This window comes from Vicugna pacos, chromosome 12, assembly GCF_048564905.1.
Source record: "Vicugna pacos chromosome 12, VicPac4, whole genome shotgun sequence".
Lineage (NCBI taxonomy): Eukaryota > Metazoa > Chordata > Mammalia > Artiodactyla > Camelidae > Vicugna > Vicugna pacos.
The window spans coordinates 7,271,527-7,298,028 of NC_132998.1; the positions used below are offsets into that span (position 1 = coordinate 7,271,527).

Below are 26,502 nucleotides of genomic sequence, written 5' to 3' on the forward strand. Positions count from 1 at the left end.
GGGACCGCCGCCGCCCCGCCCCCCTCTCCCCCAATACCGCCCCCTCTCCCTCACCGCCCCCCCCAAGCCTGCGCGCGCGCGGAGCTGCCTCAGGTGAGTGAGGGGCGGGGCTTGGGCGAAGCGCGGGGGCGGGGCCTCGGTGGTCGGGGGCGGGGCCTTAGGGGCTTGGGAGTAAAGCGCGGGGAGACGTGGGCGGGGGCCAGTCGGGTAGAGGGTCGCTGGGTGGGCTGCGGCCCGAAGGAAGAAGCTGTCATGGGGGAGTTTGACGCGAGGCCACAGGGTTGAGGGGGAGGTAGCAGAAACCAAGGCAACCTAAAAAGGCGGGAGACCGGTCAAGGCTGAGGACCAAGGACAGGCAGGAGCTGGCGTGCGCGAGGCTCCTCTCGGGGTACGACTTGGGTAGAACAGAGGAACAGGGCGGAGAAGGCATAATTAGACAGGGTACCTGGGCAGAGAAGCTAGAGACCGGGGATTTGGTAGAGAAGGTTAAGTAGAGAAGGTTAGAGTGAAAGACATAGGCCGAAGTGCGAAGATCTGGGAGGCAATGAGCCGAGTGGGAGAACCATGTAGTAGAGAACAAAGTCCGGATAGAGTGAAAAGTGCTGTCTGGAGTACTGTGTAGGGTGAGAAGTCCGGGGAACCTCGGAAGGAAGAGATTCACTGCATAGGACCTCCAAGAAAGAAATGTAACAGAGAAAGTCCTGGGGCAGACAACCAGAGGGAACAACAGACCTTGAGAAGCAGGTCTGAACTAAAACAGCCCTCCCTGTACCTCTTCACACAGACCTATTCCCAGTTATTTTCTTCCCCTTTATCTAATAGAATTGTAGATCCTCACTACCTTTGATTTCTGTGCTTTCTTTCCCTCCCTAATTATGAATGGCCCTATCTGGTGACAGTGGAGTATTTAATGGGAACATAGACCTAAATATGAGTTGTTTAGGAAATATAGTACCCCATTTCCCCCTCCAAGGTCAAGAATTTACTAACTCTGCTTCCAGGAAGACTTGATGTATTACCAACCACATTGTGTCAAGTTTTGCACACCTTCTTTCGCCTCAGTGCCTTCTCTTATAAGCAAAACTGTCTACTGTTGTGACTCTTACCCACCCCCACTTACATGTTTGATAGCTGCAGCTGTGCCCCAGTCTCCCCAGTATGAGCCCTCAAAGCATCAAGGGTGAGCTTGGTATATTTTTGACTTGCTCACAGGTCAGCTCTAAGCCTTCCAACATCATAGCCAAGCAGAAGACTCTGGAGGCCTAGCTGTTTCCCCTTACTGCTACTTGTTCACTTTGCCTATGTGAAGGTACATGTTCATATCCTTAGGAAGTATTAAAAACACGTATCTCACTACCTAGAATATTTCCACTTAAAGATAACTAAAATTCTGAAGACAAGACGAGATAAAAGGCCAAATCAGACGCTGTTTGAAAGTATAGCATCTTGTTTGGTAGGGGTAGCTGGGAATTCCTCACCTCCTCATGGGTCTGCCAATGGGTCCCTGAATCTTGCTTTGTGGTGTGCGGAGGACTTCAGCCTTCCCCACTAACAGCCTAATTCAGAGAATCCAGACAGCTCCCTGGGTCATGAGAACAGTCAAAAGAGTGGCTCCTTAGTTAAAAATAAAGTCTTAAAAGAAGAAAATCACCTTACTATGGGGAAGCAGGAGAGGTCTCTCTAGAGTAGGCCCCAGGACAGTGGGAGCTGTCCTCAATTTGGCAGCTTCAGAATCATATCTTGTCCTAATCAATAGATGCTGAGGTCTCAAGCACAAAGCATAATGTTTTCGTTGCCCACTGAGTGCAGTTAGCTGAATTGTAGCTTCTGGGCAGTCCCCTTACTCTCAGTAGGTTAAGGATAAATCATGTTTCAGGACTTGGCTCAGAAATAAGTCCTGACTTTTTTTCAGTAAAAATGCAACTGAAAATTTATTCCTTATTTCCTCTTAGTATATAGTCAGTACTTCCCAGCATGGGAGGAACATTATCCTATCTTTTATCCTACCTTCCCCACCCAACATCCACAAAGAAGTTATTTTCTCTCAGACTGGCCATCTCTTTTCTCAACACACACACAGAATAGTCAAGGAAAAAATAAAGATAAGTTATTGTTGGGCAGGTACTTCCAGCCTCATTTTACTCTGTAGGAACGAATAAGAGTGTGGGGCCCTGTGCATGTAGACAATGTCACAGGCGGAGGGATTCTCTTTGTTGGTCTCTTGACCCTGCTGGCAAAGGCTCTGAATTCCAAGCTCTTTTATTTGCCTCCTTTTCTCAGAAGTTGTGGATTCTGTATTGGGAACAGAGACAGGTTCAAGGTTTATCAGATGAAAGCACCTAAGAAAAGACAGTGCTGATGTGAATGGCCTGGTCCCCACCCTCTTGGGGGAGGTGGGGAGCATCAACCTTGTAGACTCTCTGGAATACTGCTGGTCTAATCCTTGAGCCGAGGAGCCCTGTTCCTACCTTAAAGAGATGTAGTGAGAGTCTAGGTTGACTTTTTCCTCAGGCCCATAATCTCTGAAAGCAGACATGGGAAGGAGAGGGTTCTTTCTTTTCCCATCATAAACCTGTATTTCTAGTTCAAGGATTTAAGTCACTGAGATGCAAACCCCAAAACTGTTCATTTCATTACTCAAGAAAGAGGGCAAGCAGAGTAGCCCCAAACCTTACAGCTGTGGCAAGATTTAACTTTGTGCTGTAGTAGAAAGAACCCGACTGGTTACTTGGGTGCTATTTGTCTTACTTCTATTGCTAACCAGATAGGGGACTCGGAGCTTAATTTCCTCTTCTGTTAAAAACCAAGAGATTGGATGTCATCTCTCAACTCCATTCTAGCTCCAGGATTCCCTAGGTCCTGGAGCAGCCCTGCCCCAGGCCCTCCACATGAAGAGAGGCTTACTAAATTGGATTGTCAGAGCAAGATTCCTTGATAGCCGAGGAGCCTGAAAACATCTTTTTCTGGCCCAAACAACAGTGAGCTTCTTTGGTCAGCATGCATTAGGGACTTCTGGCCAGGACAGCCACCAAAAGCAGTTGTTCCTGTCTCTTCCACCTTTTTGCCGCCCTACACCAACCAGAGTAGTTAATTGAGACTTCCAGGTCATTTCAGACTTCACTTGAGAGAGCAAACCGTTTTGGACATCACCTCAAATTGAACTGCCCTGCTCCACTTTCATAACCCCTGCCCAAACATGCAGCTGAACAGCGTGACTTTGTGAGGCCTTTCTATAGAAGCAGGGCTTATATACTCAAGGGTATACCCAAAAGACTCAAAGTATCATCTCATGTGCATCACACCTAGTGATTTAAACTGTTTAGTTTGGCCCTTTCCTTATTCCTTAAATCCTGAAGTGAGACATGGGAGGGGTGAGATTGTTTCCCCTCCCACCCATAACCCTTAGCAGCATTCTCTCTCTTCTGCAGTCTGCATGGGGAGGACAGGGAAGCGCAAAGAACAAGAGAAAAGATGCATCATCTGAGATCTAAAAGGAGAAATGAGGTGATACTTTCCCACTGCCCAGGTGTTGTGTTTCCCGCTCTTACCCCTTCTTGTTTTAGAGACTGGCCATTCCTAGGGAGACCTGGGAATTCATCCCCTCCGCTCTGCTCCCCAAGCACTTGGATAACGAAGCTGAGCTGTCTTCATCTATGTTGTATGTAGGCAGAAGGTCACCATCTACAGCCTGGTGGAAAAAGGAGTCAGAGCTTTCTGCTGTACATACAGACACATGAGCTGAGAAAAGGTTGGTGGGTTTCCTTCAGAGGGCACTAGGTTGACCGTCAAGGTCATTTCATAGCTGCAAACTGCTCCATGTCAAGGTCTGGATCCTGGAAAGGGGCGTGTAGTCAGGTTGCAAACAGTGCCTAATTCTACCTCTTCCCTCAACCCTTCCCCCTCCCCAATTATGCAAAGTCCTGGTAGAGAGCAGAGCCACCTATGTGATTCCAGTGTTTTTGCTCAGATTTCATTCAGTTCAGGAGGGCACAGACAGGAGAAGATGATGCTAGGGGTTTGGTCTACTTGTAGTATCTGAACTGCTCAGGTCCAGGAAGGTGGAAAGTTCTGTCTTACTAATAATCACTGGGTTCTGCCTTAGATCCCAGGTCTTAAGAGGGGCCAGAGGAAAAAACTTCCACTTCTCCCTGTTGCACTTTGGGAATAATAACCAAAAGGATGGCATGGACCCTTGCCCCTCTCTCCACTCCCACCCTCTTTCCCACCAATATCCAATATCCTCCTCACTACCTTTCTACCTACTATGCTACATGGTGGGAGGAGGGAGTGTTTTAAATTCTCATTTTGTAGTGTCATTGGATCAAACAGGATTCTTTGGAGGATTTGAAGAGTTTTAATTACTTGTGATGTCCATCTTATTTTAGGCTTTCACAGCCACTACACAGAGAAAATTTAACACTCCGGTATTTTTGTCACCAATAGTTACAGATGGGGGAACGTTTTTGGGGAGATGGGAGATGGAGGTGTTAGCTGATGCCTGACCTGCCCTTGGAAGTCAGACCTTGGATTGGTCTCCCCTGCTGCTTGTCAGGAAGCGTGGTAGGAAATCTTCTGTCTAGAAGGGGTGCCCATTCCTGTTCAAATGTGATATCATGTTGACTGGAGAAAGCCAGGGCCATGGAGGACTCCTGTGATGGTGCGAAGTGCATTCAAAGGAACAGGGAAGAAAATCTTTGTCTCCAGAGGTTACAATGATCAACCTTCCCTCCCTTCTTACAGAGCTACTTTCTTCTGAATTGGGAGACTGGCTGTCTCTAGTTGCTTTGTATTCAGCTCACTGAACTGAATTTACAGTACATATGTACCGACCTCCATCACTGAATGATGTCTATGCTGCTCTAAAGCCAGTTTCCTTTCAAGATCTTTGAGCCAAACCTGTCTTGTGAAACTAACTTCTCTGTCCTTATACCTCTTCCCACTGTGGTGTGTCTCCAATTGGCACTGCCTAATTTGACCCAGTTCCTGTAAGGAGACACTAAGGTCTGCCTGGCTGGCCAGGCAGGGAAGGAGGTGCTGTGAAGGGCAGGGAGTGGGAAGGTAGAGAGGGATGTGCTGCCTGGAGAGTTGAGCAGACAGTGAAGTACATCTCCTGATGTGCTTGTGGCTCTCAGAATACCAGGATCGGGAACAGCAGAACCTCGATCCCATCTCACTCCCAGGGGTCCCAGAGTGGCATTTAGACAGTTGGAGGCAGCTAAAGATGGTTTTTGCCCAAGCTGTGTCATGGGGCACCTGTTAAGAACAATTAAGAAGCAGACGAGCTCAGTTTACTTCTAAGAACAAAGTCCAGCTCAGAAAACAACTCCTTCAGACCCTTCTGGCAATTATTTTGGGGCCATTTGGGCAGGTGTCCAAGAATGAGATACACTTCCTGAGCCAGTACTAGCTGAATGCTATGCTTCAGCTGCTCTGCCCACCTAGTGCTTGTCTAGCTCCTGGTTCTCTCTCTCTCTCTCTCTCTCTCTCTCTCTCTCTCTCTCTCTCTCTCACACACACACACACACACACACACACTCTCTCTCTCTCTCTCTCTCTCACACACACACACACACTATCTCTCTCTCTCTCACACACACACACACAATTGTATTAGCATATTTCTCCCCTTAGAGCCTGCTCAACTTGTTCTTCCTTTTCAAGTAACAGACCCCACTCCCACAGGGATCACACCAAAGAAAAATATGTTAGAACCAGGAAAATTGATGTTAGAACCAGGACAAGCAAGGAGATCCACAAAGGCCTTGAGTACTCTGGCTTTTGAAAGGAAGCAACATGGTTTAATGGAAAGAGCACACCTCAGAGAGGCCGGAGACTTATTCTTTTCCTTGTTCCGACCTCACTGTGAGCCCTGAGACAAGTCCGTTAGCTGCCCTGAGCCTCAGGTTCTCTAAGCAGAAAATAGGGGAAATCCTGCTCACTCTTGCTTCACCTGCCTGGGGGCGGTGTGTGTGAGGGAAGTTACTTGTGGCATCTTGAGCTTTGCAAAATCCCAAAGGGCAATTATGGAGCTAATGACTCAGAAATGAAAGGGGCCCGTGGGTACCAGACTGCCTTCCCTCACATTTGCATCCCTGACCACCACAAGTTCTAAGGCTAGTTCCAGAGACTCTGAGTTCACTAACCACTGTGGACTTGGGCTCTTCTCATCATTGCCCCTAAGGGAACCTTCAAGGAACCACTTATTCTTGTGGCTTGGTTTAACAGTCTAGTCCTAAATCTCAGTCCATCCCAGGGAGGATGTCAAGAAAAGAGGAGCTGAAAATAAATTTAGAGAATTTTTTCTTCCACACCCAGGCTTCCTGGGTAAAGCTAGGAATCTCTCTAGTGAAACCTAGGGAGAGCTGCTTTTCAAAGTGAAGCAAAGCCTGTGTCTTGGGCTTTCTCATGAGACTATTTACAGGAGTATGTCTCTCAGCACTAAACAAGAATGACTGGGGAGGAGAGGCAGGGTAATAGATACTTCCCCTCTGGAGGGGGTGCCCTCCAGAACCCCCTACTCCCACTTTTCTCAATATAGTATTACAAGCAAACCAAATTTTCATCTGTTTGCTTCAATGAATCCTTCAGAGACCAAGAATCCTTGTGCAGCTCAGCCTGTTCCCTTGGCCCACCCTGGCTCCCCCAGATCTGCCCCTGGGGTATTTGTTTTTCATTAGATGATGGGTGAAAGCAATTTTGGATATATGTAAATTTCCACCAAATAGATTTTTTTTCTCCTCCCACAGGCCCCTAAGGAGATAATTCATTGCAACAAATTATCACTTTTAATTGTTCTCAGTTCTTGGTTGTTTAATACTCTACTGCCAATTACTGTTTGCCTTCCCTCAAATAGACTAGCCTGCATTTTAAATTCAGAGTCCCCCCACCACTCCACTTAAAAAATAAATCATAGCAAGGTAATTGACAAGAAGGTCGGGGAAGCCACTTAAAGGTTTTATTTATTACCCCTTCAGTAGAGGACTCTTCACGGAACCTAAGGTGGGCTGCTCTTCTCCATCTTCTACTTTCCTGTCCCCTCCCACGCTCCCTCCACCCAAAAAATATCCCTTGAATGACTGAATCTAGCTTCTTCCTCTTATTACTACCCCATCCTTAACAAGGTTTAGAGCCTCTATGGGGCTGTTTCTTTGCACCCGAGGGCTGGTCTGTAACCTGTCTCCATTCCTATTCCATCCCCCCATCTACAGGAAGAGGGTCTACTCTCAAAACAACACAACCAGGGACCAGTCTGGAATAAGACAGTGTTTCTCCCCAAGAGACTGGGGAAGTCTGCAGAAGTTGGGGTTGGAGGAAACCCTGGGGTTTGCAAGTCAGTGTACATTGTCTTTCTCACCAGGACAAAGTATGAGGTTTTGATTCTTTAGGATAGGGTCAGAGCACACGTAAGTGACCCTGTAGGGTTCTTGCTAACTCCAGAGTGTTAGAGAGAAACCTCCTCGTTCCTCACGTCTGGCTTCTAATAGCAGCTGTTTTCTCTTCCAGCAGAATCTCCCTAAGATGGACATAGAAGACTTCAATGGCCGCTCCTATATGTCTGGTATGCCCTCTTGTGCATTCTGTTTGTAAGGGGCTGGGAGCAGACACTCTCCTGTGGAGCAAAGTGGAGAGCCCCAGTTACAGAGCTGACACTCACGCTTGCTAGTGTGCATTTATTGTGGTCATTTTACATTCCGTAAACAGTGATTCTCTTCCCAGACTTCTTGAGGGATGGGGGAGGGGAAGGCAATAGGAAGGGAAGATGAGTGGAGACTATTAGAGAGAGAAGTGATTTGAAACAAAGAGATGGAAGGAAGATGTGTTTCCTTCTCCTGTGCCCTGAGGACACCAGCCAAACTTGACATTCTGTCCCAGCCAGGTAGAGAGTGGAGCAGGATTTCAAATCTCAGAAGCCTGCAGGGGCCATGCAGGCATGTAAATGAATGAACTAGGCTCAGATAATGAGCAGAAGAGACCGATGGGGCTGTCATGAACTGGAGAGCACGTGTCCTAACCTACCTCAAGGAGCAGCAGCTCTGCAGTGTCCACCAGGCACTGCCATGTGGGAGTGTGTATCCCGTGTAGCCAAAACTTACAGTTTTTCAAAAGAAATCAGAAATTGAAATCTTATAGGAAATGTCGCCCTTTAAAAATAATAACTCAGTATTAAAAAAAACCCCAAACATTCCATGGGACAAGCCAAACTGATCTATGGTCTGAATGAATTCAACCAATGGGCCAAGAGCTTACAACCGTTAAAGCAGAGCTTCTCATTTCCCCCAGTCCTTTCCAATCATAAGATGTTGTAGTTTTTAATACTGGCCAAATGCTGTTATTGAGGTGGAAGAGATCACTGCTTATAGTATGGATGGCTGTCAGGGATATGAAAGTAATCAGGATCCCCTCAGAGTTTAACAAGATGAAAAGAAATGAGGAACTTCATCTGGCCTCCCCTCTGAGGGTGGAGAAAAGGGCCTAAGACAGAGTTTGTCTCGAGGATGACAAGAATCATTTTTTGTACCATTAGAATGCCAGGGCAGGAAATGATTTTAAGAGGTAAGGGAAGGGGGATGGGTATAGCTCAGTGGTAAATGCAAGCCTAGCATGTATGAGGTCCTGGGTTCAATCTCCAGTACCTCCATTAAAAATAAAAATAAAATAAAATAAAATAAAATAAAATAAAATAAAATAATAATAATAATAATAATAATAATAATAATATAAAGGCCCACCTTTGGGACCATGGACCCATAAACAAAGAAGAGGGAGGGTATAACTCAGTGGTAACACTCATCCTTAGCATGCACGAGGTCCTGGGTTCAATCCCCAGTACCTCCATTTAAAACAATTAAAATAAATAAATAAACCTAACCCCCCCACCAAAAAACCCTAACATCTCTTAAAAAAAAAAAGAGATGATGGAACCAGAATTGGGTTTTGATGTGATGCTTATCCCCGTTAGTAATCCAAGCACCATTGTAGAAATGACCTATAGCTTACTTTTTTTACCTTAAAGTGGGACCAATGCATGAATTATGGGCATGCACTAAGGGAGACAGCAGGACAGGCCAGACGCACATATGAGAGTCGTTGGCAACACCCGCATGATGTTAAGGAAGAAGTTGACTCTGACCCCTTTCTCATTTAAGGAAGAAAGGAATTGGAATGGGTACAGGCAGACATTTGATCCCTGCCACATACTGGACAGAGTGACAGGGATCTAGTGGACTGATTTAATTGAAAGAGACTTTATTGGAACTACAGTCATGGCCCTTCTGAGGAGCCACCCAATCTTCCTACCTCCTGCTCAGTTGAGCCTATTCAGAGAACCACTGTTGAGCAACACCAGTTCTCAGGACCCTGCCTTGGTGCTGGGGATCACTCAGATGGAGAAAATCCATCCCTGCCCTAAGGCAGGCAAATGAGAAACTAGGAAGGCAGCTGGGGAAATATCCCGTGGAGCTCTTTTCAGTCCTATCTGTGGAAAAAGTTAGACATTAGACGAAAACTTCTGAGGGTGTTGGCTTTACTGTGCTATGAAACCAAGCTCCCTGGCTTTCAGCAGGTTGGCATTTCTTAGGTAAGAAGAGACTTCTGCACAGGATGGCTTTTGAATGAAAGAGGAAGCCAGAAACCCCTCATCTGTGTTTTGAGAATTCTAGACGTCAGCAGCTACTTGAGAGAGGGACAGGGAACAGTCAAGGTAGGGCTAACCCTCACTCTGAAAAGCAGCCCTGCAGGACTGAGCATGGCTGAGGTAGCCCACCTGAGGGGCACCTGAGCGCCCATGGCTGACCCACCTCTCCCGGACTGATTCGGCAGCAGCGGGAAAGGCGGCAGTGTACACCCCTCCTGAAGCACGCAGCGGCCCCTTCAAGGTCATCACAGCTTTTCTGCCTCCACCCGCATCTGGTGGCCTTCCTTTGCCTGGCCCATGATGAAGCGGGTATCTCTCCTGTTCTTCAAATAGATTTTCCCAACTCACAGAACCTAATTTGGAGTCCATGTTTTCTTCTCCTATCTCTTTCTAAAGGTACAGATCACCCCCTCCTGGGGAAGAGAGGGAAGAAAGGAGGAATCCATTAATTTGCCCCACAGAGGCTCTTCTCACCCCTATTCCCTGTCTTTCAAGTGAAATTGAGTTGCTTAAACCCAGCCCAGGCAATTAATTGACTGAGCATTGCTTGTCCCGAGTTTTCTGGGACTGAGATGTTTAAGGGAACCTTGGCCGAAAAGGATCCAGGGGTAGGCAGCCCAAAGTTTCACGGCCCCTCCCACCCCCAAATTCTTGGAGTCAGAAAATCTAGTCTTCCAAAGTAGGTCAGCACGTCAGTGAGCAGCTCCTCTGGAAGGGAAGGGAGCAGAGGCCTTGTCTTGATAGAGGGCGGATTCATCCAGGGCTGTCGGCTGCTGGGGCCCCAGGGGCACGGGAGGGGAGGGGAGGCGGGGAGGCTATACCAGTATTTTGCCTGGGATCTGAAAGGACTCAGGGCCACAGAGCAACACCAGCCGGAGATCTGGACTGTGCAGGGCCTTCTCCCTGCTGGGAACGGGGAGGCTGTCAGTCCCCAGATCTGGAGAGCGACCTCCCTCCTGGAGGAGGAAATAGAGGAGGGAAAGGAGTGCCTGAGTTTGGTGGGGGAGGGGCTGTCTGCCGATCTGAGAGCCTTGAAGCTGCCCCGTGTCCTGGGCCCCATGACCTCTGAGGCCTTGGCTTTCCCCAGCTGGCAGAGGATTGGGCCTTCCCTGGGGGCCCCCTGTCTCCCCCCTACCCCGCCGGTCCATCCATCTCTCTCTCTCTTGCGCACACTCTTGTCTCTCTCAGGCATTTGTTGTGCAGTTCCTCTTTGTCTGCTGGGCACGAGGGCAACGGCGTCTGCCTCCCCCTCCCCGTGCGCACCTCCCACCCCCAGCCCTTCACCGGCTTGGGAAAGGGATGCTGTAGCCTCACGCACCCTCGCCAGACACACATACACACTCTCTCCAGCCCCCTCCCCGGGCACATCCAGGCGTGCGCTGCTCGCGCTCTCCCTCTCTCTCTCCCTCTCTCTCTCCCTCTCTCTCTCTCTCTCTCTCTCTCTCTCTCTCTCTCTCTCTCTCTCTCTCTCTCTCTCTCTCTCTCTCTCACACACACACACACACACACACACACACACACACACACACTCACTCACTCACACACACATACACCCTGGGCTGAGCTCTTCTTGCTGGCTGCAGCCGTGGGCCCCTGCTCACCGTGCCGCTGCCGCTGCCTGCGAAATGACGGCGGTTCCCCTCACTTCCAGGAATCCACGCTTCCTGGAAGGTGAGTGGCTGGGCTCACCCCTGCCTGCCACCGAGACGCAGACATGCACACACCGCCCGCGCTCCCTCGCCGTTTCCAAGGCGGCGGCCGCGTTCGCACCCCAGGGTCTCACCGGCAAGGGAAGGATAATGTAAGTTCAGGCAGAAGGTGGCTAGTGGAGGGGGGAGGGGGGTGCTGGGGCTAGGGAGCCAATTCAGTAACAACTCCCAAGCCTGAGGAGAGGGAGAGGATGGGGGCTGTGTGTGTGGCGGGGGAGGGGGCGTTCCTCCTCATACTTGCGGAGGATGGGAAAGGGTGTTTGGTGTTGCTAAGCAAAGACTGCGACTTGGACAGTGGGAGCTTGTGGTGACATCTTGATTAGGCCTTGGGGACAGATGTAGCGCTGCCTGGGGTGAAATGCCGAGACAGGCTGGGGTGGGAATGGGTAATAGAGAGAATCTAGGTAAAGAGGAGCCCCGGCAGCAGATGCCTCAACCTGAAACAGAGATCTGAGGGGCCTCAGCCTCCTCCCCACAATAGAGCTGGGGATGGGCGTCTTTCTTTGCTCCTGTACCCCACTCTTCCCTGCTAGCAGGCTAGCATTCTGCCCCCCGGAGTCCATGGTCAAGAAAGGGGAAGCAGTTAGGATGAGGTCCCTGGCAGAGAAGTGTGAAGGCTCTGGACCTCATGGCTCTTCCCTAGAGGTGGCCACTCTTTGAAGGGATGGAGGAAGGGCAGCTGGAGCGAGGGCTCGGCTCCCTCAACATGGGAAACACATTTAGCATGTGGGACATTGCCCTGGTTCCTTTCTCTCCCTCCTGCTTTTCTGCCCTTTACCCACCTCCTGGTTTCTCTGATGTGAACCTCATGATTTGGCTTTGCCCTCCAGGGGTTCAGCCAATCTACGATGACTTTGACCAAGAAAATTTCTCTGAGACCTGAGAGCGGCCCTAATTCTTGGCTTTGACAGTCTGGGATTTCTTGGGAGTCCCAGGCATTTGAAATTCCCTCACTGGGGTTTCTGGGGCTGAGAGAGGAACTGCTGAACTTCCTAAATCTGACTCAAGTTCTTTTCACCGTCTGGCTAGAACTCAAAATCCCTGGAGCCCAAAAAGGCTTTCTGACCCCTGAAACTGATTCATTTTTCTGTATCAGCCCCATAAAAGTAGACTTGAGCCTGTTGTGCCTCTTACCTTTATCCTAGGAACGGCAACGGCATCAAAGAGCCCCTTGAACTACTGGTGTGACTCTGGAGGTACCTGCTCTTCCTCCTGTTCCCAGGCCTTAATAGGGAGAGCCACAAAGGATGTTTTCCCCTTAATGTCCCTAAATATCCCTTTAAGGATATTTTCTCCATATACCAAGCCCCAGGCCCCAAGAGGCAGCCTCAGCCTAGTAGGCTGGGACCAGCGAAGGATTTCCAGCAAGCTCACTCATCCTTTTAGGGTCAAGGACTCAGTGCCAGGGCCCCGAGCCCTGTTCTTCCCCCATTACTAGCATCCAATGATTTAGGGCAAGTCAGCACCAAGGTTTGAAAAGGAATAAGAAGATACCCTTTCAGCCCTTCTAACCTTAGTAAACGCTACTCTTAGTTGAAAGGACTCATTTAAAACTGTGTCTGGGTCCACAGGTCTCAACCCTCAACTCTGAGATGTTCACTGCATGATATGTGTGTGGTCCTGATTTGGGTCAACTTTTTTTAGATAACCATGGCTCATCTAAAGAGCCCCAGCTGGGGAACCTCAGTTTCAAGCCATAAGGTTTTTTCTATAGATAGTGAACAAATTTCCTCAGGCTTTGACGGGATAGAATGGGAGAAATGGGACTTTTAGGAGAGGATATGAATGGGAAATGGTCCCAAAGTCCTGAGTGGTTGTTTTCTTCCCACTGACCAAAGCTGGAGAGGGATCCCTCAGGAGGGTGTGTTCCGGATTTCTTGCCTCAGGCCCAAGACTCCAACCATTTTATAATGGAATCTTTATTTTGTGAAAGTAAGTATGTGCATAGCCGGGAAATTGGGTAAAGTACTAATAGGTGGACTTCAGGGATGAATTTGAGGGTTTGTCTCTCTCAGCATCTTCCATATTAGGCCTGTGTGCACACGTCTATGCATGTTCATGTTAGCAGATAACGTAGACGGCTATGGCCATGTTTATCCTGCAGGTATGTTCTCTCTATGTGTATCTACATATGTGATATGTGTCTGTGTCTGTGTTTGTCCACACGTGTTTTATTTCACCCGTATATTTGTGCAGGAGATTGTGGGGAGGAGGGAAATTTTTTTAAAGACGTGATTCATATCTTCAGGTATGTTATCTGATTTTTTAAAACATATATGACACTCTTAAAAAAGCATTTTTTACGAAGCAATTTGTCAACAAGTTAAAATGAATATGTGGAGAATTAACTGATGATTTCACTGTCAAGGGAACATCAAGTAGTAAATATGTGATTGGAGTCATATCAGATAGGAGGCTTTTTAGAGTAGCCACATTTTTGCTGATTTTAGAGAGTCGAATGGGCCCACCTCTCCCCTCCTGAAACAGTGACTCCCAATTGGCTGTACAGGTGATGTTAAGGACATGGGTACTTACTGTTTGTTGATCAGATCCAGGTTCTACCACTAGTAGCTGTGTGACTTTAGACAAGTAACATAACTTTTTTGTGCCTCAGTTTCCTCATATGCAAAATTAAGATAATATTGGCACCTACTTCACAAAGTTCTTGTGAAGATTAAATGAGATAATTCATTTAAAGTGCATAGAATGATGCTTCACATGTAGTAAGCACTCAGTTAATGTTAGCTGCTGTCATTATGATTACTATTACTATCATTAGATTCAGGGGCAATTCCAGCTGCCCTTCCTGCCGATCCCGAACCTGGTGTTGGGGGCTCCGGAGAGGAAGAGTAGGGAGGAACGGCTGTCCTGAACCACCTCCCTCCTGAGGCCCCCATTTTCCTCTCCACCCCGGCCCGCCTAGCCCCAGCCCTGCTTCCTGTGGACGTCAGGCAGTGATGCTCTTCCCCTCAGGCCTAGATAAAGGTAGGGTGGGCAAGGCGCGGCCACTGAGTTCGCGGAAGTCAGCGCCGGGCACCCAGGCTGGCGAGGGCACAAGGTACAGTGCCCAGCATACAACACTGCCTTGTACTAGGCTATGAGATCAATGTTCATGAAACTTAGCTGAATTTTGAAAAGATTAGGCGAGGGACAGTAAATGGCTCCAGCTGCAGCTTCACCCTTGCTCTTGTTCTCTCCTCCAAGGTAGCGGGGACTCATCTCTGGAGAAGGAGTTCCTCGGGGCCCCAGTGGGGCCCTCAGTGAGCACCCCCAACAGCCAGCACTCTTCTCCCAGCCGCTCACTCAGTGGTAAGTGCAGCTCCTGCCCTTCTTTGGCTCCAGGCGCCCCGTCTGTGTCTGGCCCTCCGTTCGCCTTCCATAGCAGCCATTTGTTTCCCCAGCACTGCCTCCTTCTGGGTTCCGGCTCAGAGTCTCTAACAGCACTGAGGAGCTCAGTGTCTAGGGTTCCCCCGACTTCTGAGAGGAGGGTGAACGGTCACTGCCTAGTGACCAGGGGGGGATTAAAATATGCATGGGTGGAATTACGGTAAAGGCTCCAAAGAGAAATTCTGGAGCTGGACAAATGAGTAGATAGAAATGGCCGTGAGCTGGAGGTAGGTAGGAAATAGAGATGAGAAGGTTCTCATCAGTGCCCCCCAGTCTCCTGCCCAGACAGGGTCCCCATGACTGCCCCTCCTCAGCTGGCCCTGGATCTGTGACATTCTCTAAATGGTTGGAATAGCCAGGAATGTAGGTCAGAGCTAGAGCCAAAGCTTTCTCCTCAATGGCTCCTCCCTCCTCCATCCCCCTCTCCAGATTTTTACGGAGGAGAGTAGAGATGTTCAGTCCTATGGGGGAGATAACGTGAGCCACGTCCGTCTTCCAGTTTTGCTGTCTTTTTAGCCCGCCATCTGCGGTCTTCCTAGGACCATTTTCCCACCACTGTTACTTGCTGGCTTCCTGCCCAGGGCCAAGCCAGACATCTTTCTTAATGACAAGAGAGGGGAGAAAAAGGCTCCCCTTATTCTCCTCCTCTCCCCAGTGGCTGAAGACATCCATGTACCCCAGGCTTTTTTCTCTTGAAGTCTATCTGCCTGGTTGGTGGGACAGGAGGAAAAGGTTGTTTCAGGTCCCAGCAGGACCCAGAGGTCACCACCTGGGATACTTAGGGTGTTGGCCTCTTCCAAAGCCTGAACGTCTCAGGGCTTGGAGATAGTGTTTTGGACTTCAGGAGTGCCATGCTGGCCCATGGGCAAGCTGCCCCCTATGTCTATCCCTCTCCTAAACACCATCCCACCCTCCAGCCAACTCCATCAAGGTGGAGATGTACAGCGATGAGGAGTCGAGCAGACTGCTGGGGCCGGATGAGCGGCTCTTGGAAAAGGATGACAGTGTGATCGTGGAAGACTCATTGTCGGAGCCGCTGGGCTACTGTGATGGAAGCGGGCCAGAGCCTCACTCCCCTGGTGGCATCCGGCTGCCCAATGGCAAGCTCAAATGTGACGTCTGCGGCATGGTCTGCATCGGCCCCAACGTGCTCATGGTGCACAAGCGCAGCCACACGGGTGAGTCCACCAGGCTCCGGGAGGCACTCCGGGTGGGCTGGCGAGGCAGAGGCAGTGCTGGGAGGCCGTGCTGCGGTGGGGCAGCCTCAGAAGGGGAAGGGTCTCTCCTCGCAGTTTCTAGCTGAAGGAAAAAGGAGGGGGGATGGAATTTGGGCTCCCTCAACACCTGTACTTCCCAGCATTTCCCTCTGCCATTGTTACAAAGAAAAGCTGATATTTGTCTCAGGAGGTGATAGAGAGGAAGGTGTGTAGCCAGGACCCAAGAGGGTCCTGGGTAGTGTTTGAGCCCTCCTGTCTCGTGATTTAAAAAAACAAAAAAACAAAAAACGGAAACAGAAGCTGCTTCTTGGCTGCTCTGGGTCTGGGGGCAGAGTGAGCCCCATGGGCCTCAGTTTTTGATGACAGTCTTTGGCCCAGTGTTCCAGGCCTGGTGTCCTGCTCCCTGCCACACACCTCTAGTCCACACCTTCCAGGGGTCAGACTGTTCCCACCTCCTGAATACCCTCCTGCCCCCAGGCAGGGTGGAGCGGAGGGTGAAGGACTAGGTTCAGCCTTCAGAGTTGCTCACAGCCGGTTCTCTGGGATCTGTTCTTACACTCGCAGGGGAAAGGCCCTTCCACTGCAACCAGTGCGGTGCCTCCTTCACCCAGAAGGGCAACCTGCTGCGCCACATCAAGCTGCACTCCGGGGAGAAGCCCTTCAAGTGTCCCTTCTGCAACTATGCCTGCCGTCGGCGTGATGCGCTCACTGGCCACCTCCGCACACACTCAGGTCAGTGGCCTGTCCAGTCCACCCAGTGGATAGAGCTCGGCGACCTCTCCTGTGTTTGGGGAGTTACCATGTCTGTCGCTGAGGAGGGGGGAGCACTCACAGAGCGGGGTAGCAGGGCCCCATGGGGAATTTAGGGGACTCTTTGATGGGGTATTTTACATCTGCCACGTTCCGTGACATGGACCAAAAGGAGCACAGGCGCTGCTCTTGGCTCTCAACAGCCACCCTCCCTGACTTTGTTTTTAAAGTTCATGCTGATGTCAGAACCATCTGGGCCCCATCACCCCCCACCTCTGAGCGCCAGGGGAACCCCTCCTTCCACTCCCATGTGCTCCAGGCCCCACACCTGTCACCATCTTCACCTCCCCCCACAGCACCACAGGTCACGGGCAACCTCTGTAAGTCCTCCTCTTTATTTCCTGCTGATTCTTGTAAATATCCATGAGCCTCCCAAACTGGAAGAAGGGAGGCCTAGGAAAACTGTATCCCATTTCTGTTTCCCATCCCAAGAGGTTGTCACCTCAGAGGCAAGAGCAAATCCAGAGGGTGCCTGAGGTCAGCGTTTGGGACAGTGCCAGGGAACTGGACTAACCAGGTTTCCTAGCCCCAGCCAAGGCGGCTTGAGTCAACATCTTTCTGAATCAGCTGGACAGATAGCACTTTTGAAGCTAAGTCTTACGCTTTCGGCTTAGACTTGAGAAGAGGCCAGGAGCTGAGCTGGCAGGAAGGAGGGAGCTCAAGATTGGGAAAAGGCCGGAAGAAGGGCAGAGGGGAAAGAATTAGTAGGGTCTGTCCTTGGAAACTGTCTTTGCTGTTTTTCTCTTTGCTTAAACTCTCCTGGGCCAGGATTTAAAGGGACAGAGCAATCACCTCCCCACCTTCTACTTTGCCCAGCCACCTACCTTGTTCTAGATTCTGTCACTTTGGGGCTGGGACCCCTTTATCTCTGTGTACGTGGAGAACGATCATTATTGATTCATGCCTTATAACCTACAAAGCATTTCACGCATGTCTCCTCCCTCAGGTGATCCTTATAACAATTCCAAGGTAATGTTGTTATCACAGAACTATTCCACAGCCTCACTGGACTCCCACTAATGTCAGGTGCCACGGTGTCATGCTCCTTCTCCTCAGAAAAGGGGCGGCTCCCCCTGCTGGTTTGGAACAAGGGTGGCTTGGCCCCGAGAATTCCTACCAACAACAATGAGGCCAGCTGGGCGGATATTAGATGTTGTTCTGTACAAGATTATTAGGGGCAGAAGCGAGCACAGATACACTGTTGGGTCCCATCGCTGTGAGATGTTTTCTATCACAGTCCACACTGTAAGGAAAAAGAAGTTCCTCCCCTAGACATCAGAGGTTTTTTTTGCTTTATTAATTAAATTAAACCTATTTCCCCAAGAGGCTTGGGAGGGTGGGGACCATGATATTCATCTCATCCCCTAAACACTCATGTTTACGGAGTAAGAGCGAAATGGCAGATTGATTGAGTCAAGGCCCAGTTTAGGTGTTGTGGTGGGAGGTGACGGGGGGTAGTAATTACCAGCCTCCTGGAGATACTTTCTCCTGTCTTCCTGCTCAATAGTACCAAGAAATGTTAAATATACAATACCTTGTTTCTCTCCTCTCACAAATACGTCTCAAGTTGTCTTTAAAGGAAGTATTGATCTCGGTTTTCCTAACCTTTCTTTTTTTCAGTGGAAACAAAAAAAAAAGTTTTAATACATAATTTCTACTTCATTTCTTTTTTTCTTTGTGTATATATATATATTTTTTATTGGAGTATAATCAGTTTACAGTGTTGTGTCAACTTCTAGTATATAGCATAATGCTTCAGTCATACATGAACATACATATACTCGTTTTCAAATTCTTTTTCACTATAAGTTACTACAAGATATTGAATATAGTTCCCTGTGTTATACAGTATGAACTTGTTTATCTATTTTATATATAGTAGTGTGTATCTACAAATCTCGAACTCCCAATTTATCCCTTCCCACCCTCTTCCCCCACTGGTAACCGTAAGTTTGTTTTCTGTGTCTGTGAGTCTGTTTCCGTTTTATAAATAAGTTCGTTTGTCTTTTTTTTTTTTTCAGATTCCACATATAAGTGATATCATATGTTATTTTTCAATCTGTTTCTGGCCAAAATCTTTATAACCTTTTCCTTATTTAAAAAAAAAAAAAAGACCCCAAAGTTGGTGTTCTCTTCCTTTTACTTTTCTCCTTAACTTTCCTATTGTTATTTTATTCTTTTTTGTTTTTCTTCTTAGAATTTCTCTCAGTGGTGAGTTTTCTAGGACTCTCTTGGTATCTCAGTATAGAGAGACAGAAAGAAAAATGAGCAGTACAACCAGGTCGGGGAGGCGGGTAAAAGTACAAGTAAAGGTCAGTGAAAACTGCCCTTCCCCACATTGGCAGGTCTAAGGGCTCTTGTTTCTGTCACCCCAGCCCACCAATTTCCCCCAAACTGAAGCAGATAGTTCGTAAGCAAAAAAATCCCCTTGTCTGATAAACAGCACTTACACCCGCCTGCCACGTGGAAAGGTTAAACCACAGTCTGGGCCCCAGACTCTGAGATCCTGGGGTGGGGCCAGCCTGCCTGCCAGGGATGATCCCCTACAAAGTCCCTGGGTCCTCCCTTCCTCTCAGCAGCAACATGGCCATCTTGAGGCCCACCAACTGTCCCTGGGTCCCCCTCTCCTCCCATAGCTACATGTTGTCCCTCTTCTCCAAGGGTTGGTCACCTATCCATGCCTGCGGCCGAAGCTGGAGAAAGAAAGACAAGCAGAAGAACTCAGCTGAGCAGCATCCCTTCGTCATGCCCATGTCCACTTGCTCCTGGGTGATTGTGTCGAGCCAGGGCTCAGGGGGAAGTACCTCTGATGCTCTTTCTCTCCTGTCTCCCCCAGTCTCCTCTCCCACGGTGGGCAAGCCCTACAAGTGTAACTACTGCGGCCGGAGCTACAAACAGCAGAGCACCCTGGAGGAGCACAAGGAGCGGTGCCACAACTACCTGCAGAGTCTCAGCACTGAAGCCCAAGCGCTGGCCGGCCAATCAGGTGAGGCTGCGGGAGGACCACAGGGCAGTGGAGGGCCAGGCCGGAGGGAGTGCGGGACACGGGCGAGCCCAGCACCAACCCCAACAGCGACTGAGGTCTGTGGAACAGGGGACTGTCACTTCAGTAATGGTGCTGAGCGCCCCAGGGGGTGAAGAGCCCTGTGGTGGGTGCTGAGGGATGGTCAGAGGTAGAGGTGGATTTGCTCTATGTCCTCAGTCTAAAGGGAGAGAGAAAACATAAGCATAAAATCAAGGTCAGATGTACGTGATTGTCTCCAGTTACCTGAAACGCGCTGCGGTGAGGTCTAGATGGGGTGAAGTAAGGAGAGCCGCATTTCCCAGTCACTGGATGTGACCTCCCTCAGCTCCTGAGCTGCTGGTTTTCCCAAGGCAGAGGCTGCTGGGCCCGTGCTGCCCCTACTCAGCCGCTACTGCCTGTTCCCACCTCCCTCCCACTAGGTGATGAGATACGGGACCTGGAGATGGTGCCAGACTCCATGCTGCACTCATCCTCTGAGAGGCCAACTTTCATTGATCGTCTGGCCAACAGCCTCACGAAACGCAAGCGTTCCACCCCTCAGAAGTTCGTAGGTAAGAGTCCAGTTGGAAGGAGACGTCAGCTTTAAGCCACAGCTCACCTAAATCTGAGCTCCTGTGGCCATTAGACCAACCGGATCTGGAGATTTGCTTGAGGGAAAGAAAGCAGTCTGGTGGTCTCCCGTGCTCAGAATCCATCCCCAGAACAGAAGGGGAGCAAAGAGGGAAAATGTACCTCAGGAGGGTGGGAGAGGGTCAGTGTTGAGGCAGGGGTGCGGGGACTCAGCTCTTCCAGTTTTGGAGACTAGTAAAGACTTTAGTCTGTGGGGGCCAAGAGAAGGGCCCTTAGAGTCGGAGACAGAAGGTGCATGTGGGGTCGCCTGGCCTCGCCCTTGTCGTTAGCTCCCTAAGGACCTGGAGCTTTGTAGAGAGTAATGAAGGGGGAATTAAGATTGATGAGCTGGGACTGAGTCCTCTAAGATTATTGCCCAGGGTCGGGGAGCAGCCCCACAGAGGACTTGACCTCAAGGGAAGTAAATGAGGCGTGGTAAATAAAGTCACAGTCATCCCCAGGGGCAAGAACCAAACAAAGAAGTAATCCTGAGGGGTTTAGGAATGATCCAAACCCAGCTCTGCTGAGACCCTCCTCTCCGCAGGCGAAAAGCAGATGCGATTCAGCCTCTCGGACCTCCCCTATGATGTGAACTCGGGCGGCTATGAGAAGGATGTGGAGTTGGTGGCACACCACGGCCTGGAGCCTGGCTTTGGAGGTTCTCTGGCCTTTGTAGGAGCAGAGCATCTGCGTCCCCTCCGCCTTCCACCTACCAATTGTATCTCAGAACTCACGCCTGTCATCAGCTCTGTCTACACTCAGATGCAGCCCCTCCCCAGTCGACTGGAGCTTCCAGGGTCCCGAGAAGCAGGTGAGGGACCCGAGGACCTGGCTGATGGGGGTCCCCTCCTCTACCGGGCCCGAGGCCCCCTGACTGACCCGGGGGCATCCCCCAGCAATGGCTGCCAGGACTCCACAGATACAGAGAGCAACCACGAAGATCGGGTTGGGGGGGTGGTATCCCTCCCTCAGGGTCCCCCACCCCAGCCACCGCCCACCATTGTGGTGGGCCGGCCCAGTCCCGCCTACGCCAAAGAGGACCCCAAGCCACAGGAGGGGTTACTGCGGGGCACCCCAGGCCCCTCCAAGGAAGTGCTTCGGGTGGTGGGTGAGAGCGGGGAGCCAGTGAAGGCCTTCAAATGTGAGCACTGCCGCATCCTCTTCCTGGACCATGTCATGTTCACCATCCACATGGGCTGCCATGGCTTCAGAGACCCTTTTGAGTGCAACATCTGTGGTTACCACAGCCAGGACCGGTACGAATTCTCTTCCCACATCGTCCGGGGGGAGCACAAGGTGGGCTAGCGACCTACTGCCCCCACCCCACTCAGTCCACCACTCCACTGCCCGAGCTGCAGGAGTCTAGCCCTGTCCCCACCACATCCCAAACTGTTTGGTTGTGTAGCCGTCACCACTGGCTATGGGACGTCACACTTGACCCTGACCCCTCCCCACTACGCTCCTCCTCTTCCCTGACTGATCTAAGCGTTGTGATGAAATAGGTCTTTTGCTTATTTTTCTACTTTTTCTCTTCTCCTCTCATCCCACCATCTCACTGAGTTATTTATTAATATAATTTGTTGATTTTTCTCTTGCTTTTTTTTTTTTTAACCTTATAGTGGTTACTTACCACTTACTACTCCCCAACCCTCCTGCCCACCGTCCCCTTCCACTTTAGGCCTCATTTTTCTCTTGGATCCAGCTTCCTCCAGCAGCCCCAGGGGTAGGAGGCTCCTCTCAGTGCTAAGAGACCTTGAGCTTCTTGAGTTAAGTCCTCACCTTTTACATTATCCGATTCTTCAGTTTTGATGCTGGTAGCTCCCTCTGGCCCTACCTTAGCTCTGTGGCATTATATCTCCTCTCTGGGACCCTTCAAACTGGTACTTCATACCTCTCGTGCCCTCTCACTTTAGGCAGCTTGCACTATTTCTGAACGAATGAAGAAATCCCTCACTTGGAAGTAGGAGGGGCTGGAGAAAATCTCCCCAGGCACCGTGGGACCTAGGGTCCTGTTGACAGACCCCTGGTAATATGAGTTCCCCAAAGCCTGTATTCGGGATCTGTCTTCTCTCCTCAGACAACCCCCAGCACTGCTCTACTCTCTTCAGCCTGCCAGTCTACTCTGGTGGTTTTTCTCTCCTTGGAATGCCCCACTTTTATATTCTCAGGGGCCAAGGCTAGGTCAGCAATCCTGTCTCTGACACATTGGGAGCCACAGGTGCCTAACTGGGAACCAGGGAAGGGGGTGGGTCAAAATCTTTGTCTTTCTCTTCCACCTCTCAACTTTCTTCACTCTAGTGACCTTCCTGGGCTCTCAGGGGCTCCAGGTGTCCCTGTCCTCTGAGAAGCTGGTGGGTTGCTGCCTGATGACAAGGGGGTAGTATCCTCAGCCCCCCAGTCATGCTGCCTTCTTCTCCCCCTGGCAGGATTCACCCTCTCATTCCTGGGCTCCTGGCCCTTTTCTTAGGATCAGTGGCAGGGAGAAAAGGATGTGTCTTTTCTCTCTTCTAATTTTCAGTGTAACCAAAAATTGTCCCAGGATAAACAAGGGCACGTGCCCCTCACCCCATTCCACTCCTGTCCCAGCAAGAATGGGATGGGTGCAACTGAATTGGGGGCTTTCCTTTACTGCCCCCTCTACACTCAGCTCCCAGACGCAGGGCAGGAGGGGGGCACTCTCCTGGCTGCTGCAGAGACCCCTGGCTATTTGGGTCACCTAGAGAAAGGGGCAGGAGGAGATACAGCTCCATTGCAAGTGGAGGTCTCTTTCTACAAGAGTTCCCTGCCCAAGGCCACAGCCATCCCATTCTCTGCTTCCTTGAGATTCAAACCAAAGCCTGTTTTTCTATATTTAAAGAAAAAAAAAGTAAAAACCAAACACAACACCTCACAAGTTGTAACACTTGGTCCTTCTCTCTCTCTCTCTCTCTCCCTCTCTCCTTCTCTCTTCCCTTCCATCTTTCTTTCCACATGTCCTTTCCTTATTGGCTCTTTTGCCTCCTACTTTTCTCACTCCCTATCAGGGATAATTTAGGGGGATGGTAAAGGGTTGGCTAAGGAATAGACCCTGGGATTGGGGCTCTTAAGGGCTCTAAGAGAGTCTACCTTACCCTCTTCTGGGAAAGGAGACCCTAAAATCCTTCTCTTCTTCCTCCTTTTCTCCCCCATTATGCGGTCTCCCCAGGAGAACCAGATTGCCAGGGAGGGGCACTGTGGGTTGGTTGTTCCTCCTTGACAATGTAGCAATAAACAGATGCTGCCAAGGGCAGAGGATGGGGGAGTCCGCTGGGAGGAGAGTGGTCTCCGGGGAAGGGGAGAGTCTCCAGAGCACCCCAGTGAACTGGCTCCTTGTTTCAGAATGGCAGCAGAGCTGACATTAATATCTGGGGTTCCCCTCAACTGTTCTGGTTATTGAGCCCCTTCTCGATTGACGTGCCCCCACCACCTCTTCTGTGTCTGCTGTGTATTTGGTGGCACCTCATTAGGACTATTCCCTTCTGGGGCATCAGAGCCTTAGGTTGCCCCATCCCCTCCCCCAGTCAATTTTGGCACCTGTAACCTCCTGGAACATGAAGGACTATGCTCTGAGGCCATACTCTGAGCCCATGAGAGCAGAGACTGGAAGGGCAAGCCCAGGTGCTAAGGAGGGGAGAGAAGGGCACTCTGTCTCTCTCCAGACCATCACTGCACTTTAACCAGGGTCTTAGGTACAAAATCCTACTTTCCAGAGCCTTCCAGCTCTGGAACCTCAAACATCCTCATGCTCTCTCCCAGCCCCTTTTGCATAAAAAAAAAGTAAAAAAAAAAAATACATTGAAACCCACATGGAGAAAAGAGGTGTTTTTCTTTTATACTGATATTTAAAATCAACACCACACAAGAAAATTTCTAAATAGACACTTTTCCAGACCTTTGTTTTTTCTTGTCAGTATCCAAGCTGCAGATGGGATTTTGTAATACTTCTGGCAGCTTCTTTCCTTGTGTACATAATATATATATATATATATATATATTATATATATTTTTAATCAGAAGTTATGAAGAACAAAAAGAAAAAATAAAACACAGAAGCAAGTGCAATACCACCTCTTCTCTCTCCCAGGGTTTCATTTGTAGCCTATGCTTGGTGTCTCCTTGGATTTACCCCTTCACCTCTTCCTCTGGTTCCCCTCTCCTCCTCTTTTTTTTTTTTTTTAAAGAGTTTTTCTCCTTTCTCAAGAGGAGTTAAACTAGCTTTTGAGACTTATTGCAAAGCATTTTGTATATGTAATATATTGTAAGTAAATATTTGTGTAACGGAGATATACTACTGTAAGTTTTGTACTGTACTGGCTGAAGGTCTGTTATAAATAAACATGAGTAATTTAACACCCCTGGTTGTTTTTGCAGACTTCCTTTGCCTTGCTTTTCTGCTGGGAGGGAGGGGAACCTCCTTGCATCATATTGTGCCAACTACTAAATATTTTGAAGGTGAACAAGCCTAAAACTGAGAGGAAACAAAACAAAAATTCTCAAGTTGTTGCTACAGAAGAACAGATGAATTTTCAACCCAGAATGGGAAGTAGAGGAGATTTTCCCATCAGGAGTGCCTTCAGGATAGGAGAGAAAGCCTAGCCTGCCTATCCATCCAAAGCAAAGATTCGTCAAATAGTTGTTCAGTACATCTTGTGTGCAAAACACACTATATGCCCAGGGAAATACAAGATACAACAGCATGAATGATGATGATAATAGGGTCTACCATTTCTTGAGCATTTCATAAATGTCAAGCCCTGTGCCAGGTATTCATTTAATTGTACAGACAACCTCCAAAAGAATGATCACCATTACTAGTGAAGAAATAAAAGCCCAAGAGAGAAAAAATAACTTGTCCAAGACTTATCAACCAGTAAATGACAGAACCCAGATTTGAACAGAACAGTATGTTATTCCAAAGTCTATGTCCATCCCTTAATGCCCAGTTATGCAGCCAGTGAAACCCTCAGGCTATGAAAATCCAAAGAAAAGCCAGCACAGGAACATTAACTTGGTTCTGTCTTTTTTTTTATTTTATTTTATTGATTTTGTTATTGAAGTACATGTTCTGTCTTCAATATTAACTATTTTCTGTCCCCTTCACTGAATTTTTCTGTTCTCTCCTATCTACCACATTGCCATTCCACACAATATTGTCTGCCTCGTTTTCCCAGGAGACTATATTGAAGTGAAAATTGGAGACACTTCCATCCAGAGTCTATCATTTTCCATGCCCCATTGAAACTAACAAATTGAAACTCAAAAGAGACCATGAATATAGCTGTTTTAAAGCCAAAACAAAAGTTAGAAAATAAATTCAAACCCCAATAAAGTGGGTTAAAGGTTAAGAAACCATAATAAGTTGTTGGAAGGAAAGTGAATCTGCTGTATTCAGATTTCAGAATAATTCATGAATGAATTGTTGGTCTCCATCTGTACTGTCTTGGATCTAATGCTGGGAGGTCTCCTTGACACCCAAGTTTCTTCAACTTTGGAGACAAGTGAGTGGTTGGCTGCCCATATATAACACTTCTGTTTAAGGCTGAAGACTTTCTGAAGGCTCTTTAGAGGTAAATGAGCTTATACATAAGAAAGCATGTTTCATTAGGGGGCGAGATATATCAATGAGTAGTGAAATCACTTTAGTGGGGCTTGATCAGCATTTATTAAAATAGAATAGAAAATAATAGAAAGTGGAACATACCAGTGCACCTTATGTCCTTAAGGGCATTGCTTCATTGTGTTTCAGTGTTGCATGTGTGTGTGTGTTTGTATCTGTGTATGTGCTGAGTACCAGTGTGAAATATATTTCCACGAGGGATCAAAATCAAAATAGTTCAAGTCACTGGTCCAGACTATACCTCCATCCATTTGTTTGTTAGGTAAGAGGCATCAGAGTATAGTGAAGTCAGAACACCACATATCTAGCTCTGTGTGACTTTGGGCAACCTCAGTTTTAACCTCTCATACCTCAGTTTTTCAATCTGTAAAGTGAGGATAGTTCCTACTTTGTTGTGGGGTGGGGGTATATAGCTCAATGGTAGAGCGCATGCTTAGCGTGCACAAGGTCCTGGGTTCAATCCCCAATATCTCTAT

The 26,502-nt window shown here is 48.9% G+C and overlaps 1 protein-coding gene across 5 annotated transcripts; it reads left to right on the forward strand.

The window, feature by feature from the left end:
* The first annotated feature begins 28 nt into the window (after nt 1-28).
* LOC140700063 (zinc finger protein Eos) lies at nt 29-24,764 on the forward strand. Of its 5 annotated transcripts, none has more exons than XM_072972628.1 (10): nt 41-93; nt 3,429-3,504; nt 3,667-3,748; nt 7,504-7,558; nt 14,548-14,652; nt 15,648-15,908; nt 16,512-16,679; nt 19,594-19,743; nt 20,202-20,333; nt 20,936-24,764. In XM_072972628.1, the coding sequence occupies exons 4-10, from the start codon at nt 7,519-7,521 to the stop codon at nt 21,694-21,696; spliced, it is 1,617 nt and encodes a 538-aa protein (XP_072828729.1). In that variant the 5' UTR covers nt 41-93; nt 3,429-3,504; nt 3,667-3,748; nt 7,504-7,518; the 3' UTR covers nt 21,697-24,764. The 5 variants fall into 5 exon arrangements, with proteins under 5 accessions (XP_072828730.1, XP_072828729.1, XP_072828731.1 ...); XM_072972630.1 differs by having other exon boundaries at nt 7,507-7,558; XM_072972629.1 differs by lacking the exon at nt 3,429-3,504 and having other exon boundaries at nt 29-93.
* The last annotated feature ends 1,738 nt before the right edge of the window (nt 24,765-26,502 follow it).

Coding starts and splice junctions, on each gene's coding strand:
- LOC140700063 (XM_072972627.1), top strand. CDS start 11,349: ATGCACACACCGCCCGCGCTCCCTCGCCGTTTCCAAGGCGGCGGCCGC. Junction 11,436..13,181: donor ACCGGCAAGGGAAGGATAAT/GTAAGTTCAGGC, acceptor CACTGACCAAAG/CTGGAGAGGGATCCCTCAGG. Junction 16,680..19,593: donor CCACCTCCGCACACACTCAG/GTCAGTGGCCTG, acceptor TGTCTCCCCCAG/TCTCCTCTCCCACGGTGGGC.